At 42.5% G+C, this 12,351-nt stretch overlaps 1 protein-coding gene across 2 annotated transcripts in view; it reads left to right on the forward strand.

The window, feature by feature from the left end:
- The window catches only part of WDR44 (WD repeat domain 44), a 543,349-nt gene that overhangs the window by 416,626 nt on the left and 114,372 nt on the right, over positions 1–12,351 (forward strand). For both annotated transcript variants that reach the window (XM_078688542.1, XM_078688543.1), the window contains one exon: positions 10,615–10,716. In XM_078688542.1, coding sequence (XP_078544668.1) covers positions 10,615–10,716 — 102 coding nt within the window. The remainder of the gene's footprint in view (positions 1–10,614; positions 10,717–12,351) is intronic.

Raw genomic sequence — 12,351 nt, forward strand, 5'->3', positions numbered from 1 at the left:
ATCTGGTGCGGACAGACAGTACAACCACCATGCTCTATTCCAACAAATCATGAGGAACAAAATCAATTTGCTGTTTATGGCAGCCCAAACAATATGGGAATGTGTCCTCAAATCACCCTGAAGGTGGAGCCTATCCCTTGCATAGATAATCAGAGGATGGAAAATTTAAGCAGAACATCGAAAGAGTGCCATGTATGGGAGCTCAGTCAACAACTGTCGGCAATGTTCTGGAAATGGGGAAAACCAAACCTAAATTTATTTGCAGCAGCTCTGAACAGCAAATGTAAAATGTATGCATGTAAATACCCTCACCAGCGATCATGAGTGGAAACTTTCCAAATAGCGTAGACAGTGATTTTTCACCTACGCTTTTCCCCCTCTCTCCCTGATTCTCAGGCTGCTCAATAAAATGAAGAGGGAGCTTGGTCTTCTTATCCTTATAGCCCTTGCACGGCCAAGACAATGTTGGTACACAGAGCTCCTCCTAATGTTGGAACAGTATTACATTCCACTCAAACTCTCTGAAGAAGCAGTGTAGTTTTCTTTCACGAAAAAGCTGGAAGACCCTTGAATGCCAAAGTTGGTGCACATTCCACAAGGAGTGTGACAAAGTCGACAGTCCTCTATGCTGCAGTTTCATTGCCTGATATATGCACAGTGTCTACATGGGAGAACAAACAAATGTTCCCTAGGCATTACTGTCCAGATGCTCCAACAAGAGATGATTCAGCAGTTGGTTACGTGGTTCCCTGCCATCCATTACATTGGATGGCGAAGCCATGTGAGATGTCTCTGTTTCGGCTCATTGTCATGGGCTACTTTTTTCCATCAGTGGGCCTAGCCTTATTGACGATTGTCCATCTGCAGTAGTGAACTTGAATGACCCTATGTTGATTTACCTAATATACCTCACTGGCCAAATACCCTTATAATCCTCAATTTCGCAGGCTCTACAGAGCCTCAGTTTTGGTCCAAGGCAGTAACAAACATTGTTGACAAGCAAGAAATGACATCAGTGTCCACATAAACAGTAATGAGCATGTCTGCAGTGAGCACCAAGGATATATATTTGAAGAAGACTGTAATGATCATACATAGTCCTTGTAACTAAAGAGTATGAATGGCCCCTTGCAGTAATGAGCATTAATGACCCCTCGCAGTAATAAACAATAATGGCTATACGCAGTAATAAGCCTCAATGCCACCAATCTGTTATGAACATCACTTGCCCTAAGCAATGTTCATTCTAATTTAATTATTTTCTATCTGTGAGGCATCTGTATATTTGTTACGCTCTCTTTTCTGTACTGTGTGCGTACTCAAGAATAGTGATGAGCAGCAATGCATGTGATCGTGGTGATGAGCCACTATGGGACGGATTGCATGGAGAATTTGATGCTCTTGCCACAAAATCTACCAACTGATGCATAATTTGCAGATTAAAAATGAAATTGTTTCTATGTCAAATCCTGCACACAAGGTGCAGCGCCGCACTGCTTCTTTTAACTGACCGCACTTTTGCCCACATCATGGACATACACATCGCCAATTGAGGAACTAGGAACTGGGCTTTTTTTCTGTGGGACGGAAACAAAAACTTCAGGTAATGAAATGTAACTCCAACTGGGTGGAATTAATCTATTTTTGTTTATCATATTTTGCATCCATTTCATATTTACATCTCTTTTCTCACAGCTACAGTTATTCCAAAAGGGCATAAGACTTTAGAAGAATACTAAACATGTTGGATCTCTTGTTAAGGACCAATTTCCAGAATCCTTTACAGCCATCCATATATTATGAATAATAAATTACAGCACTGTTCTGCAAGTCTTTTTTTAATAAAATAAATAGATGGTTCCAACGGTCCTGTTATATATCCGGATAGAGCCAAATCTGAATATAACCGAGGCGTGCTAAATAAATGCGACTTTTTAGTGCTTCTGCAGAGTGGAGTATGTTATGTTTTACTCATTCTTTTTTAGTCTGCCAGGTAGAAAGACCACTCTAATAAATCCCTCTCCTGTGCTTCGTGCTGAAAGTGTAGATTTCTTTATTTCCTATGAGACTTGTATATTTTCACAGTAAGGAAATGCCTCTTTTTGCATGATCAGCCCCAACGTTTTGAACTGATGCCTCTGGTTTTTCGACTCAGAGTGTACTAAGGCCTGCTGACCAGAACACAGTGCCTGTCTACTAACCCATTACAAAATGTATGTTGAATCGGCTACCCCAATTGGCATAAGCTGACTTATAAGTCCTTAGTATATGGTACCAAGGGTACCCTGGGCAGGTAAGTTAGCATGCATATGACAAAGTACAAAATGTCTCTAAGCCTGCCACTGCTGCCTTGAAGAATAGTTTTAAACTGCTACTTCGACTTTGCCGTTTAAACCAATGACAAATCCCTCCTCCTCTTAACAATATATCCAAGTCCCCCTAAGGATGGCCTATTAAACCTTATGGCAGGGAGCTGTAAATTATTAAGTAGGACATGTCCTTTAATATGTCCCAACTGCAAAACCATCAAACTGTAATTTTTGCTGCAGAGTTAGTAGCCCCATTGGCAAGTGCAGTGTTACTGGCTGACCTTTTGGTCTGGCTACCTTCTGAATGGGACTACTAAATTTGGTACTTCAAAGTATCAAATTAATCGTGGTAGAAAACCCAACTTGGTGCCCAAGTCAAATTTATTGCCACTTTTAAGGAAAGGCAACTTTTCAAAAGTTTCCCCTCTGTTGTCCAGTTTATCTGGTGGCTTTTCACAGTTGCTGGCCACCAGACAACTTGCCCTCCTTGTGTGAAAGACTCCCAGGCTCAAGAACAATAGAGGCCTGCTACGGAGAGAGTCGTTGGTCCAAAAGACGAGCTTGAAAGTGGGAAGCAGCATTTGGTGGGAAAATGACGCTAATGTAGGACTTCCCCTTTGTTCAGGTAGACGCGCTGGTAGTGGGAACAGAGTGACTAAATAGGTTATCCCAGGGCCGTGTAGCTGCACCTCTAGGGTGGGTGACCAAGCGGCTAACATTCAAGGCAGAGCTCAGGCATCTTGGGAATCGGCAGATTAGTGCACTCCGGGATTGCTAGATACCACACATAGCTGGAAGTCATCACGAGGCAGGCGGGATCCTGGTAGCCCACTGATTAGTGACCACACCATCCCCCCCAGGCCACTTTCTGGGCATAAATATCACACCCTGAACCTTGGATGAAAACAGAACTCAGAAAGAACCGAAGAAGGACTTCCCTTCTTACCCCTGGACACGCAAGAGAGGCTGCATCCACTGCTGGACTGCACCTGCCCAACTTGGGCTAGCAAGGAGAGGTTTGTGCATGTGGCTCCTGGTTCATTAAAAAGTTGCCCCAGACAAAGAAGAGACTCCAAGTTTCGCACTTCTTGGGGACTACAAGCCTCTTTCCCAGGAGGGGGTCTCCAGATCAGGAAGGTGGAGAGCCCTGGCTAACAGCAGGCACTGAAAGTGTGCCATCATCACCGCTATATGGTACGTGCTTTTTAGGACCTAAGACACTCTCTATCTCAGGAGGGGGCCACCAAAGCAGGAAGAATAAGGGCCCTGGCCAATAGCAAGAAGTAAAAGTGCGCTTTCAACACCACTGCTCAGGATGCTCTTCATGGGAACTACAATTTCCAGGAATCTCTCTACCCCAGGAAGGGGAGTGGGCACTGGTCAACCACAGATGCTAAAAGTTCTCCATCATCACTGCTGTGAGGGTCGTGCCATGGCAAAGCCCGGGCCAAGGGCGGGCTTGTCTTCGTCATCGACAGGCGGAGGCTGTGACAGGCCACCCCTCTTTGCTCACTCATCCAGAGCCTGCTTCTCAACACTCCAGGATAGAAATTCTTTTTGGGGGCCCTGGAGAGACCCAAATCAGATTGTTTGGCCTGCATATATCTGGTCATTGCTTTAAACATATACTCCTAGGAAGCTACTGCTGTATTTTAAACCTCTTGGACTAGTGCCCTGTGTTGTTCTATTATCATTTCCATCGCCTTTCATTTCTCTCTGCTCTCTTTGCCCTTTATCATGGGGAAAAGAAAAGCTGAGGAGGTCCCACATGGTGTATGCAAAATAAAAAATAAACACACAGCTGAAAATTGTACTTTAAAGGAGATTAACATAGAGGAGGTGGAATCTATCTTTAATGTCAAGTAGGCATAAAGTGACTAGGCTCCGGACCACAAGGTAACCAAGATTTTCAGCACGGTTGACAAACCAACCCCATGTGCGGACATATATTCACCCCCTTTCGATACAGAGACTGGGACCCCTATATTCTTGCGACCAATACCTCCGCAATAGATTTTTGAGAAGGATGCCTCGCTTCAATCAGTACTAATTGATTTGCACCTTTGGCTGTACTTGAGTCTGTGGATAATAATAATGTGATTTCCCCCAATTGTTGGGACTTATCACTCCCAAAAAGGCTAGCAAACTCCTTCCTATTCTTGAGCACTTACAACAGGAGGTGGAGTGTCTACGGGCCTGATTTAGATCTTGGTGGACGGGTTACTCCGCCTCAACAGTGACCGATATCCAGTCCACCGAAATATAAACCCCATTATAATCTATGGGATTTATATTTTGGAGGATGGGATATCCGTCACCGTTGTGACAGAGTAACCCGTCCGCCAAGATCTAATTCAGGGCGTAAGTCTCTAAGACTCAAAATTGACAGGAATTATTGAGGTCCTAATGTTACAAGGATCAACATCCAATGCTCTTGTTTGGGATTTTGTACATCCAAAACAAATAATTAAAGACCCAATCACATCCAAAGCTAATTCAGTCGGGTTCTTGAGCTTACTCATAATATTGCTGAGGGCCAGTCCACTAATCCACAGTGGCATTCAGTGGCACGTTCGATGCACAACTTTCCTTAGTAAGGAACGGTGACCTTCGGTTTATGCCCCTCGATTCACACTTTCAGGCAGAAATGTTCCCAGTGTGGGTTTTGATAAAGGTAATATTTCCACTTTGACATTGTGCCAACTCTAAGAAGCCGGAAACCCCTAGGCCATCATGCTAGAGAAAGCAAGGTTCACATGATACATGTTCCAAAACATGATGGAAGTGGGAGGGAAGACCATGAGTACTTAAGAAATAGTGATACACTGGATCGAATATCACAGACACTGCTGTTTCCTAATCCAATCTGACATATCAGTCCAGTAGTTCCCAATGAGCTCAAGTTCTCTAGAGTTCATTGAACTGAAGTTGAAAGATCAAGACCTAGCTGAAAGATTGAAATCTCTAGATTTAAGGTATCCTATGAACACTGGTTCTAGTAAACTTTTCAAACGTAATGCTCCCAAGGCACTTAGCCCTCGCACACCAAGCCTATCCATCTCACAACTCCGAGAGCCACCAGGAGAAGATCCCTTTGCCTACACATTCGTCTGCTATAGTATATTCCAACCTTATTGAAGTTGACTAACTATCATTTGTGAGACTCTCTCTCGATATCAAACACATGGATGACAACGTTTTCTCACATAGCAATATTCAAGACAATTATCAGCAAAATGAATTCAACATGCCAATTCAGTTTACTAACCCCTGCAGAAGATCTATTCGCCCTAGCTGCTGTATCAGAGAAGATGTTCAAGATCAAGCTCTTCAAATCTACCACTTGGAATGTAGCCTGCTTATGCTCAAAATAGATTGAGTGGAATGAGTTAATGGACACGTACCATATTTGCCTTTTACAGGAAACATAGGCAACGACCAATATAGACAGGGCAGGATACATTTTGTTTAATACAGAAGCAATACCTTGAAATGCTGGCAGACCCTCGAGAGGGCTATTAATCTGGTTTAAGATCTCACTCGCTTGCACAATTAAAAGATTGAACATTCACGGGACATCTTTGGCCTAAGCATAAAGACAAGTGAATGGTTCTCCTTTTACATTGTTAATGTTAATAAGCACTCACTCCCTACAAACAAAGAGTTCTTGACCCTCCAAACCCATGAACATGATTTATCCTCCATAATTTGTCGTAGCAGAAAAAATATTGCTGGAGATTTCAACACCATCTTCAAACCTCTGTCTTGCTTACCCAATCTAATGCAATGTGAAGATGAGTTTAGGCATTCCAAGTTTGGCAGCCGAACTGATGAAGTCATTGCTTCCAGTTCCCTTGCAAACAGCTTCCTTACCTCGTCCTATGGCCGAAGAGCCTGCAATGGTAGATCTGTTTTGGATAAGCAAGATTCCTCATTTTCAAAAGAGGTGCCTTTAAATGCCGTATTGATTATATCATTGACAACAGGCTAAGGGAAATAAATTACATTTCAAAACAATCCCACGGGAGGATAGTAATCATAACACCTCAGAATCAACACTGAATATTGATATTTTATCTGCTCATGTCTTATCCATAGCCAGAACTACCCAGAGTCTTCATCCTAAACAATAGAAGAGTAGTAAATCGGCAGAACGTACAGTATAACACCGGTATGGCCACAATTTATGACTCTTTTTCTACTATTTTAGATGCTATGGTACATTCACCCAGACCACACATAAAATTATTTATTTTACAAACACTAAACTGTCAACTTCTAAGAGAAAAAAAACTACCTAACCGCATGATACTGTATCGAGTGTAGACAGGCTAAGGAAAATCTCATAACTGCAATTAAAAAACAATCCTGAGACTTCATTGGAGAAGCAAGAGCCATGTATGAAGATACCCTAGTCACTAAGAAGAAAGATTGGGACGAAAAGAATTGGCAGTATCTATTAAAGGCGTCCCGATCCAATGATAATGTTGCCTTTTGGCATAAAAGATCTGATGATAGTCTGTCTCTTGTTGTGTCCAGAGGACATTTCTTACAAGCAGGTCTTTGGGTCAAGCATTTCTTGGTTCTTTCTTTCAAACGAGGAGTTTACTCCACTTCAACATTTGGAAAGCAATTCGGCCCATGGTTTCCATTTCCAATGATGAGTGCATTGCCTTTTCTATGATAGATACAATCAGAGCCATCAATTCAGTTTACTCAGCAGACTTAGTCCCAAAGAAAAAGCTGTGGGAGGAGTTTGAAAAACTCTGTTGCCTAAGAGGCCTAGAAAATAACACATAAAAAGCAAATTACATGATATTAAATCCCAAAAAGGCTCCAGGGGCATAATGGAATTGGGAACTGATATTATTCAAAAAGTACAAAGCTTTGAGTATCTTGCCTTAGGAACAGCCAATCCACTATCATACTGGCCTCAAATCCAAAAAGCCAGATTTTTGGTACACCACAGATCAGCAGCAATTTTAAAAATGCCAACTCCATATAACTCTCACGTGCACTCCCAAGTATACAAAATGAAAGCTCAATCAGCTGCACTATATGAAGCCAACATATGGGGAGAGGAGGTTGTAAGCTCTTCATCTGAAAAAGAAAACAATTTTGATCAAATCACGATTATGCCTCCCCCAGAGCTCGCCCACTCTACCATTGATCATGGACCTCGATTGAATGCCTATTGAGTATTTATCTGCCCTGCAATTCCTACATTACTGGTTAAGAGTGTGGTCCCATGGCGGATTGGAATCTTTTAGAATGGAATGATCCTAGTTCTTGAGCTTGACACCGGCTCTCACATAAGATGATTCCGACATATGAACATGTGGCACCTCAAACTTGGCATGCAAATAACGTGGAGTGACCCTGTAACCACTGGCAAAGCAGCACAGAACAACTTAAAAAAATACACTGGGGAACCATTATTGAGCAGTGGCATTGGACCACTAAGAGTGGGAACCTCACTGATCAATTTCGATCTCACAAGCCGTTTCTCAAGTTTAAAATTTACCTTGATGAGATCCAACCCCCCAGCCAAACTTGCTGAACATAAAGTTAAGAACTGGCAATTTAACTGTGAGACATGTTACCGCCGAGTGGCTCTTTTCTTCAAACACTGTTATTACTTGTTTCTGCTGCCCCAGACTGCTGAGGCCATTGATCTTGTAATATTCTTTTGCCCTGCTTATCGTAGATTTAGATCTAAGTGGATTAGGCCTCTTTATTTAAATCTTGGTTTGATAAGATACCAAGAGGCTTCAAGACTTTTTAAATCTGATACGAGCAGGCTAACTGTTCTTGGAGTAAGCACATTTTTATTTTCAGCCTGGTTACTGAGAAATCATCTGTCTTAAAGTCTCCCCGATGGTGGGCAAAAAGCCACTTTTGCCAGCTGTAAGACCATATTTGAACTGTACGTATAAATGGCTAATGCACTGTCCTCATTTTAGCACCACATTTTTAATCACTTTTTTGCATCCCTGCGCTTACCAAAGATGATGGTTGAATCAATGGCCCCAATTCATGGGGGTACAGTGTATGGAGGTTTTTGCTAATCTCTAAATATCTTTGCACTTTGCTATTATTATTTTTAATTTGATTTTATAATGAGCTTTGCTTTTATAAATGTTTTAAGGGGCTGTGCCCTGAAGTTAATGTATTTTGATGATGATGACTCCAAGGGTCAGTCGACTGACCCCCTGGAACCAGCACGAGGACCATCAAAGCTGAAGTAGCCCATTTCAGCAAGTCAGTAGCCACATTCTTTGAATCCCCACTGACGGGCAACCCAAGAGAACGATCTTTGATGGCCAAAAGTTGCACCCGAGTCTTCTGATCCCGGGAGTGTCGTCTGAGTCCTGTTTGGTTGCCAAAGGCAGACACCATCCTTCACCAAATGATACCACTTGACCCATTGTGTCCGGAGATCTGTAGCCCAGCCACAGCTGGACTTCTACTGGCTCAAAGTAGACTTAAAGGGACCCTGACTCCTGTGGCCAAAGTCACCCTACCTTATCCGTGGACAGAGGAATAACCCCATGAAGACCCTCTTTGCCAACACAGCACCCGGAGCATCTTTCAGAATTCTCTGCATCTTACATCCTCCGCATCAGGTCCACTACATTTCAGTCTATGGCGGCCTTGATGTAAAGTGTGGAACTGGACTTGATACTGCTTTGATGACCAGGTAAGTGCCCAAATACTCCTCATTGGCGCCCCTGACCTTCTCCCGGCTGGAATGGGTCGCCCAACAGAGGCCGGAGTAGCTGAATACAACTCTTTCAAATGTCTCAAGTTTTCAAACTTTACTGTTACCAATACTTGTTTGTGCTTTGTACTAAAAAGATTTATGTTTTACTTAAAAATGTATATTTCTGCAACCTTCCAGTGGATTTTGCTTATCTTGACGGCTAAAAATTCATAAAAATATAATCTATTATTATAAATTGGTGTTGGATTTCATTTGTTTTGCGTGAGTTTTTTTTATTTCATCCTTGGGTGCTTCTAAATTATTTACGCTAGTTCCTTGGTTTAAACTTTGCTGCTTGAAGCCACAGTTACCCACCCAGGGTTAAGATAAAGGTTTTAGAAACAAGCCTGACTGGACCTAAGACGGTTTCATGACTGTATTACACAATAACGTTGCAGACCCATACCTTATAATACACCACAATCCTTTGCATTGATATTGTTGTGTGTTAGCATGTGTTAAAACATTAAGATAGCTAGGTTTTAATGTGACAAAATGTGCAGCATCATTTGGCTTTAGTTGTCTAACTTGGAACATAGTTTGCCCTTCTTGTCACATAATCTGTATCTTCTTTTTCCACGATTTAGTCAGCCCAGGCACTCATGTGACCACATTATCCCAGTGGCCCTACCTATAGAGCAGCATTAAGACGGCAAGACTATCTAAAAATATAGCATCAAAAATCCTTTAGATTGCTTTGCTGTGCTTCGCCTCTTATTCCAGCTGAGAGGCTCACTACTGGTCTTGATTCTGAGTCGTGTACAGTAATGCACAACGCAAGCAATCACCGGTCCATGTATTGCTTTTTTCGGTGCTAAACAAGAGACAGCAGAGCACTATATGAATAGCAATTAAGAATAACTGCACGGTTTAATGACAATTATAATACATGGGAGCCTGCAATCCCGGTACCAAAACCAGTCTGAAATTCCCTTATTGCGGTCGCGTAGTGACATCTCTTGTCACCTGTAACTACACAGTGACGCGTAGCTGCTCACCTGTAATAAACTGTTACAGATTAGCAGACCGCATGAAAGGCAGGTCACAGCGCATATGTGCAGCTGCAGCGTAAACAAAACTGCCTCAGCAAAAGTGCAGCAGGAGTTGCTTCCGGGAATAAGACCTGTTTTAACTATGCTGCCGCGCACCTAAGTGAACCTCTCGTCATCAAACAACATCCACCGCCCTGTGACTCAGGTTCCCTCTTGCTAACCTCAACGCACATTATTGACAATAAATAAAATATAACCGTTCGCTATATAGTGCTGAATCGCGTTATTTGAAAGTAGGACACGGTCGAAGCAGGTTTCTGTTCGTTTTCAGCTCAACATTCGGTTTTGTTTGAATGTGTTAAAGCTCTAAACTAGAGGAAATACTAACTAAACTACATACAAAGCATTTGTAGCCTGTCGTGGTAAAATAGAAATAGTCTAATAAATAGTTTTAGATTTTGTTGGTCATCTGAAGAGGTGGCTTCTCCATGCTGTTAAATGTAGGAAAATCCGCCTCTCACCTCGAAACTCTTTTCCTTTCTTTCACTAGCATCTGAAGTACCACACTCAGATACACGTGCGTTCCACCAGAGGCCGAAACAAAGTGGGAAGGAAGATCACTGGAATTGAGCCTTTACCTGGAGAAAATAAGGTACTCTGCTATTTTCCATTCTAATGTGTTTAATTGTACGAGCAAACCGGTTTATTATTTTTTACTTTCTCATTCACCCCGTTATTTGGTAGCTTACAGTAATGATACTATACACTTTGCATCCAGCATTTAACATTTTTATATTTGTGTGCAGCGTCAGAATATTTCCAATCTCCAGTTGAAATGTATTCCGGAAATTTGCCATTGTATGTGAAAGAAACTTGAAATATTATACAATTTTGCAAATGAGTAGTTCAGAATATGGGTTACTCCTTCAAACAAGCATTTGCAATGCAATAGGTCTCGCATTATGAAAGTTTGAGCTATTGGTCTTGTAAATGACAATTTTTTTATTTATGTGTTGATTTTGAAAATAGCTAAATTAATAGCTTTGTCATTTTCAATGCCAATAGTTATAACTTTCGCACATGTGACGACTATAGCATTTGTAATGCAACATGTTTTGTATTTACGTGACTTAGATGTATTGATATTACAAATAGCAACGGCTTTTAATTTTTTTAAATAATTAATACTTCAATAAAAGTGATTGTCATTTATATTGGCAATAGCTTAAACTTTTGTAAATAACGTTTGTGAAGATTATGTTCAGTGTATTTTATTGTGATGAAAATCCAAGAACAGAAGTGAAATAACATCTTTTTGTGACATTTGTAATAAAGCTTGAAACATTGAGAGAACATAATTGAACCAGTTTTTGTTGAATGGTTGCACAGATTGATGCTGTGATGTCGCGGAGTGATGCTGTGGTGGTGCTGAGTGATGCTGGGATTGCGCTGAGTGGTGCTGTGGTGGTGCTGAGTGATGCTGTAGTGGTGCTGAGTGATGCTGTGGTGGTGCTGAGTGATGCTGTGGTGGTGCTGAGTGATGCTGTGGTGGTGCTGAGTGATGCTGTGGTGGTGCTGAGTGATGCTGTGGTGGTACTGAGTGATGCTGTGGTGGTGCTGAGTGATGCTGTGGTGCTGCTGAGTGATGCTGTGGTGCTGCTGAGTGATGCTGTGGTGCTGCTGAGTGATGCTGTTGTGCTGCTGAGTGATGCTGTGGTGGTGGTGCTGAGTTCTCTCTGCAACTGCACTCTGCAACTGCACTCTGCAACTGCACTCTGCAACTGCACTCTGCAACTGCACTCTGCAACTGCACTCTGCAACTGCACTCTGCAACTGCACTCTGCAACTGCACTCTGCAACTGCACTCTGCAACTGCACTCTGCAACTGCACTCTGCAACTGCACTCTGCAACTGCACTCTGCAACTGCACTCTGCAACTGCACTCTGCAACTGCACTCTGCAACTGCACTCTGCAACTGCACTCTGCAACTGCACTCTGCAACTGCACTCTGCAACTGCACTCTGCAACTGCACTCTGCAACTGCACTCTGCAACTGCACTCTGCAACTGCACTCTGCTACTGCACCTGCACTCTGCATCTGCACTCTGCATCTGCACTCTGCATCTGCACTCTGCATCTGCACTCTGCATCTGCACTCTGCATCTGCACTCTGCACTCTGCACTCTGCACTCTGCACTCTGCACTCTGCACTCTGCACTCTGCACTCTGCACCTGCACTCTGCACCTGCACTCTGCACCTGCACTCTGCACCTGCACTCTGCACCT

The sequence above is a fragment of the Lissotriton helveticus genome, chromosome 4_1, assembly GCF_964261635.1.
Source record: "Lissotriton helveticus chromosome 4_1, aLisHel1.1, whole genome shotgun sequence".
NCBI classification, from domain to species: domain Eukaryota; kingdom Metazoa; phylum Chordata; class Amphibia; order Caudata; family Salamandridae; genus Lissotriton; species Lissotriton helveticus.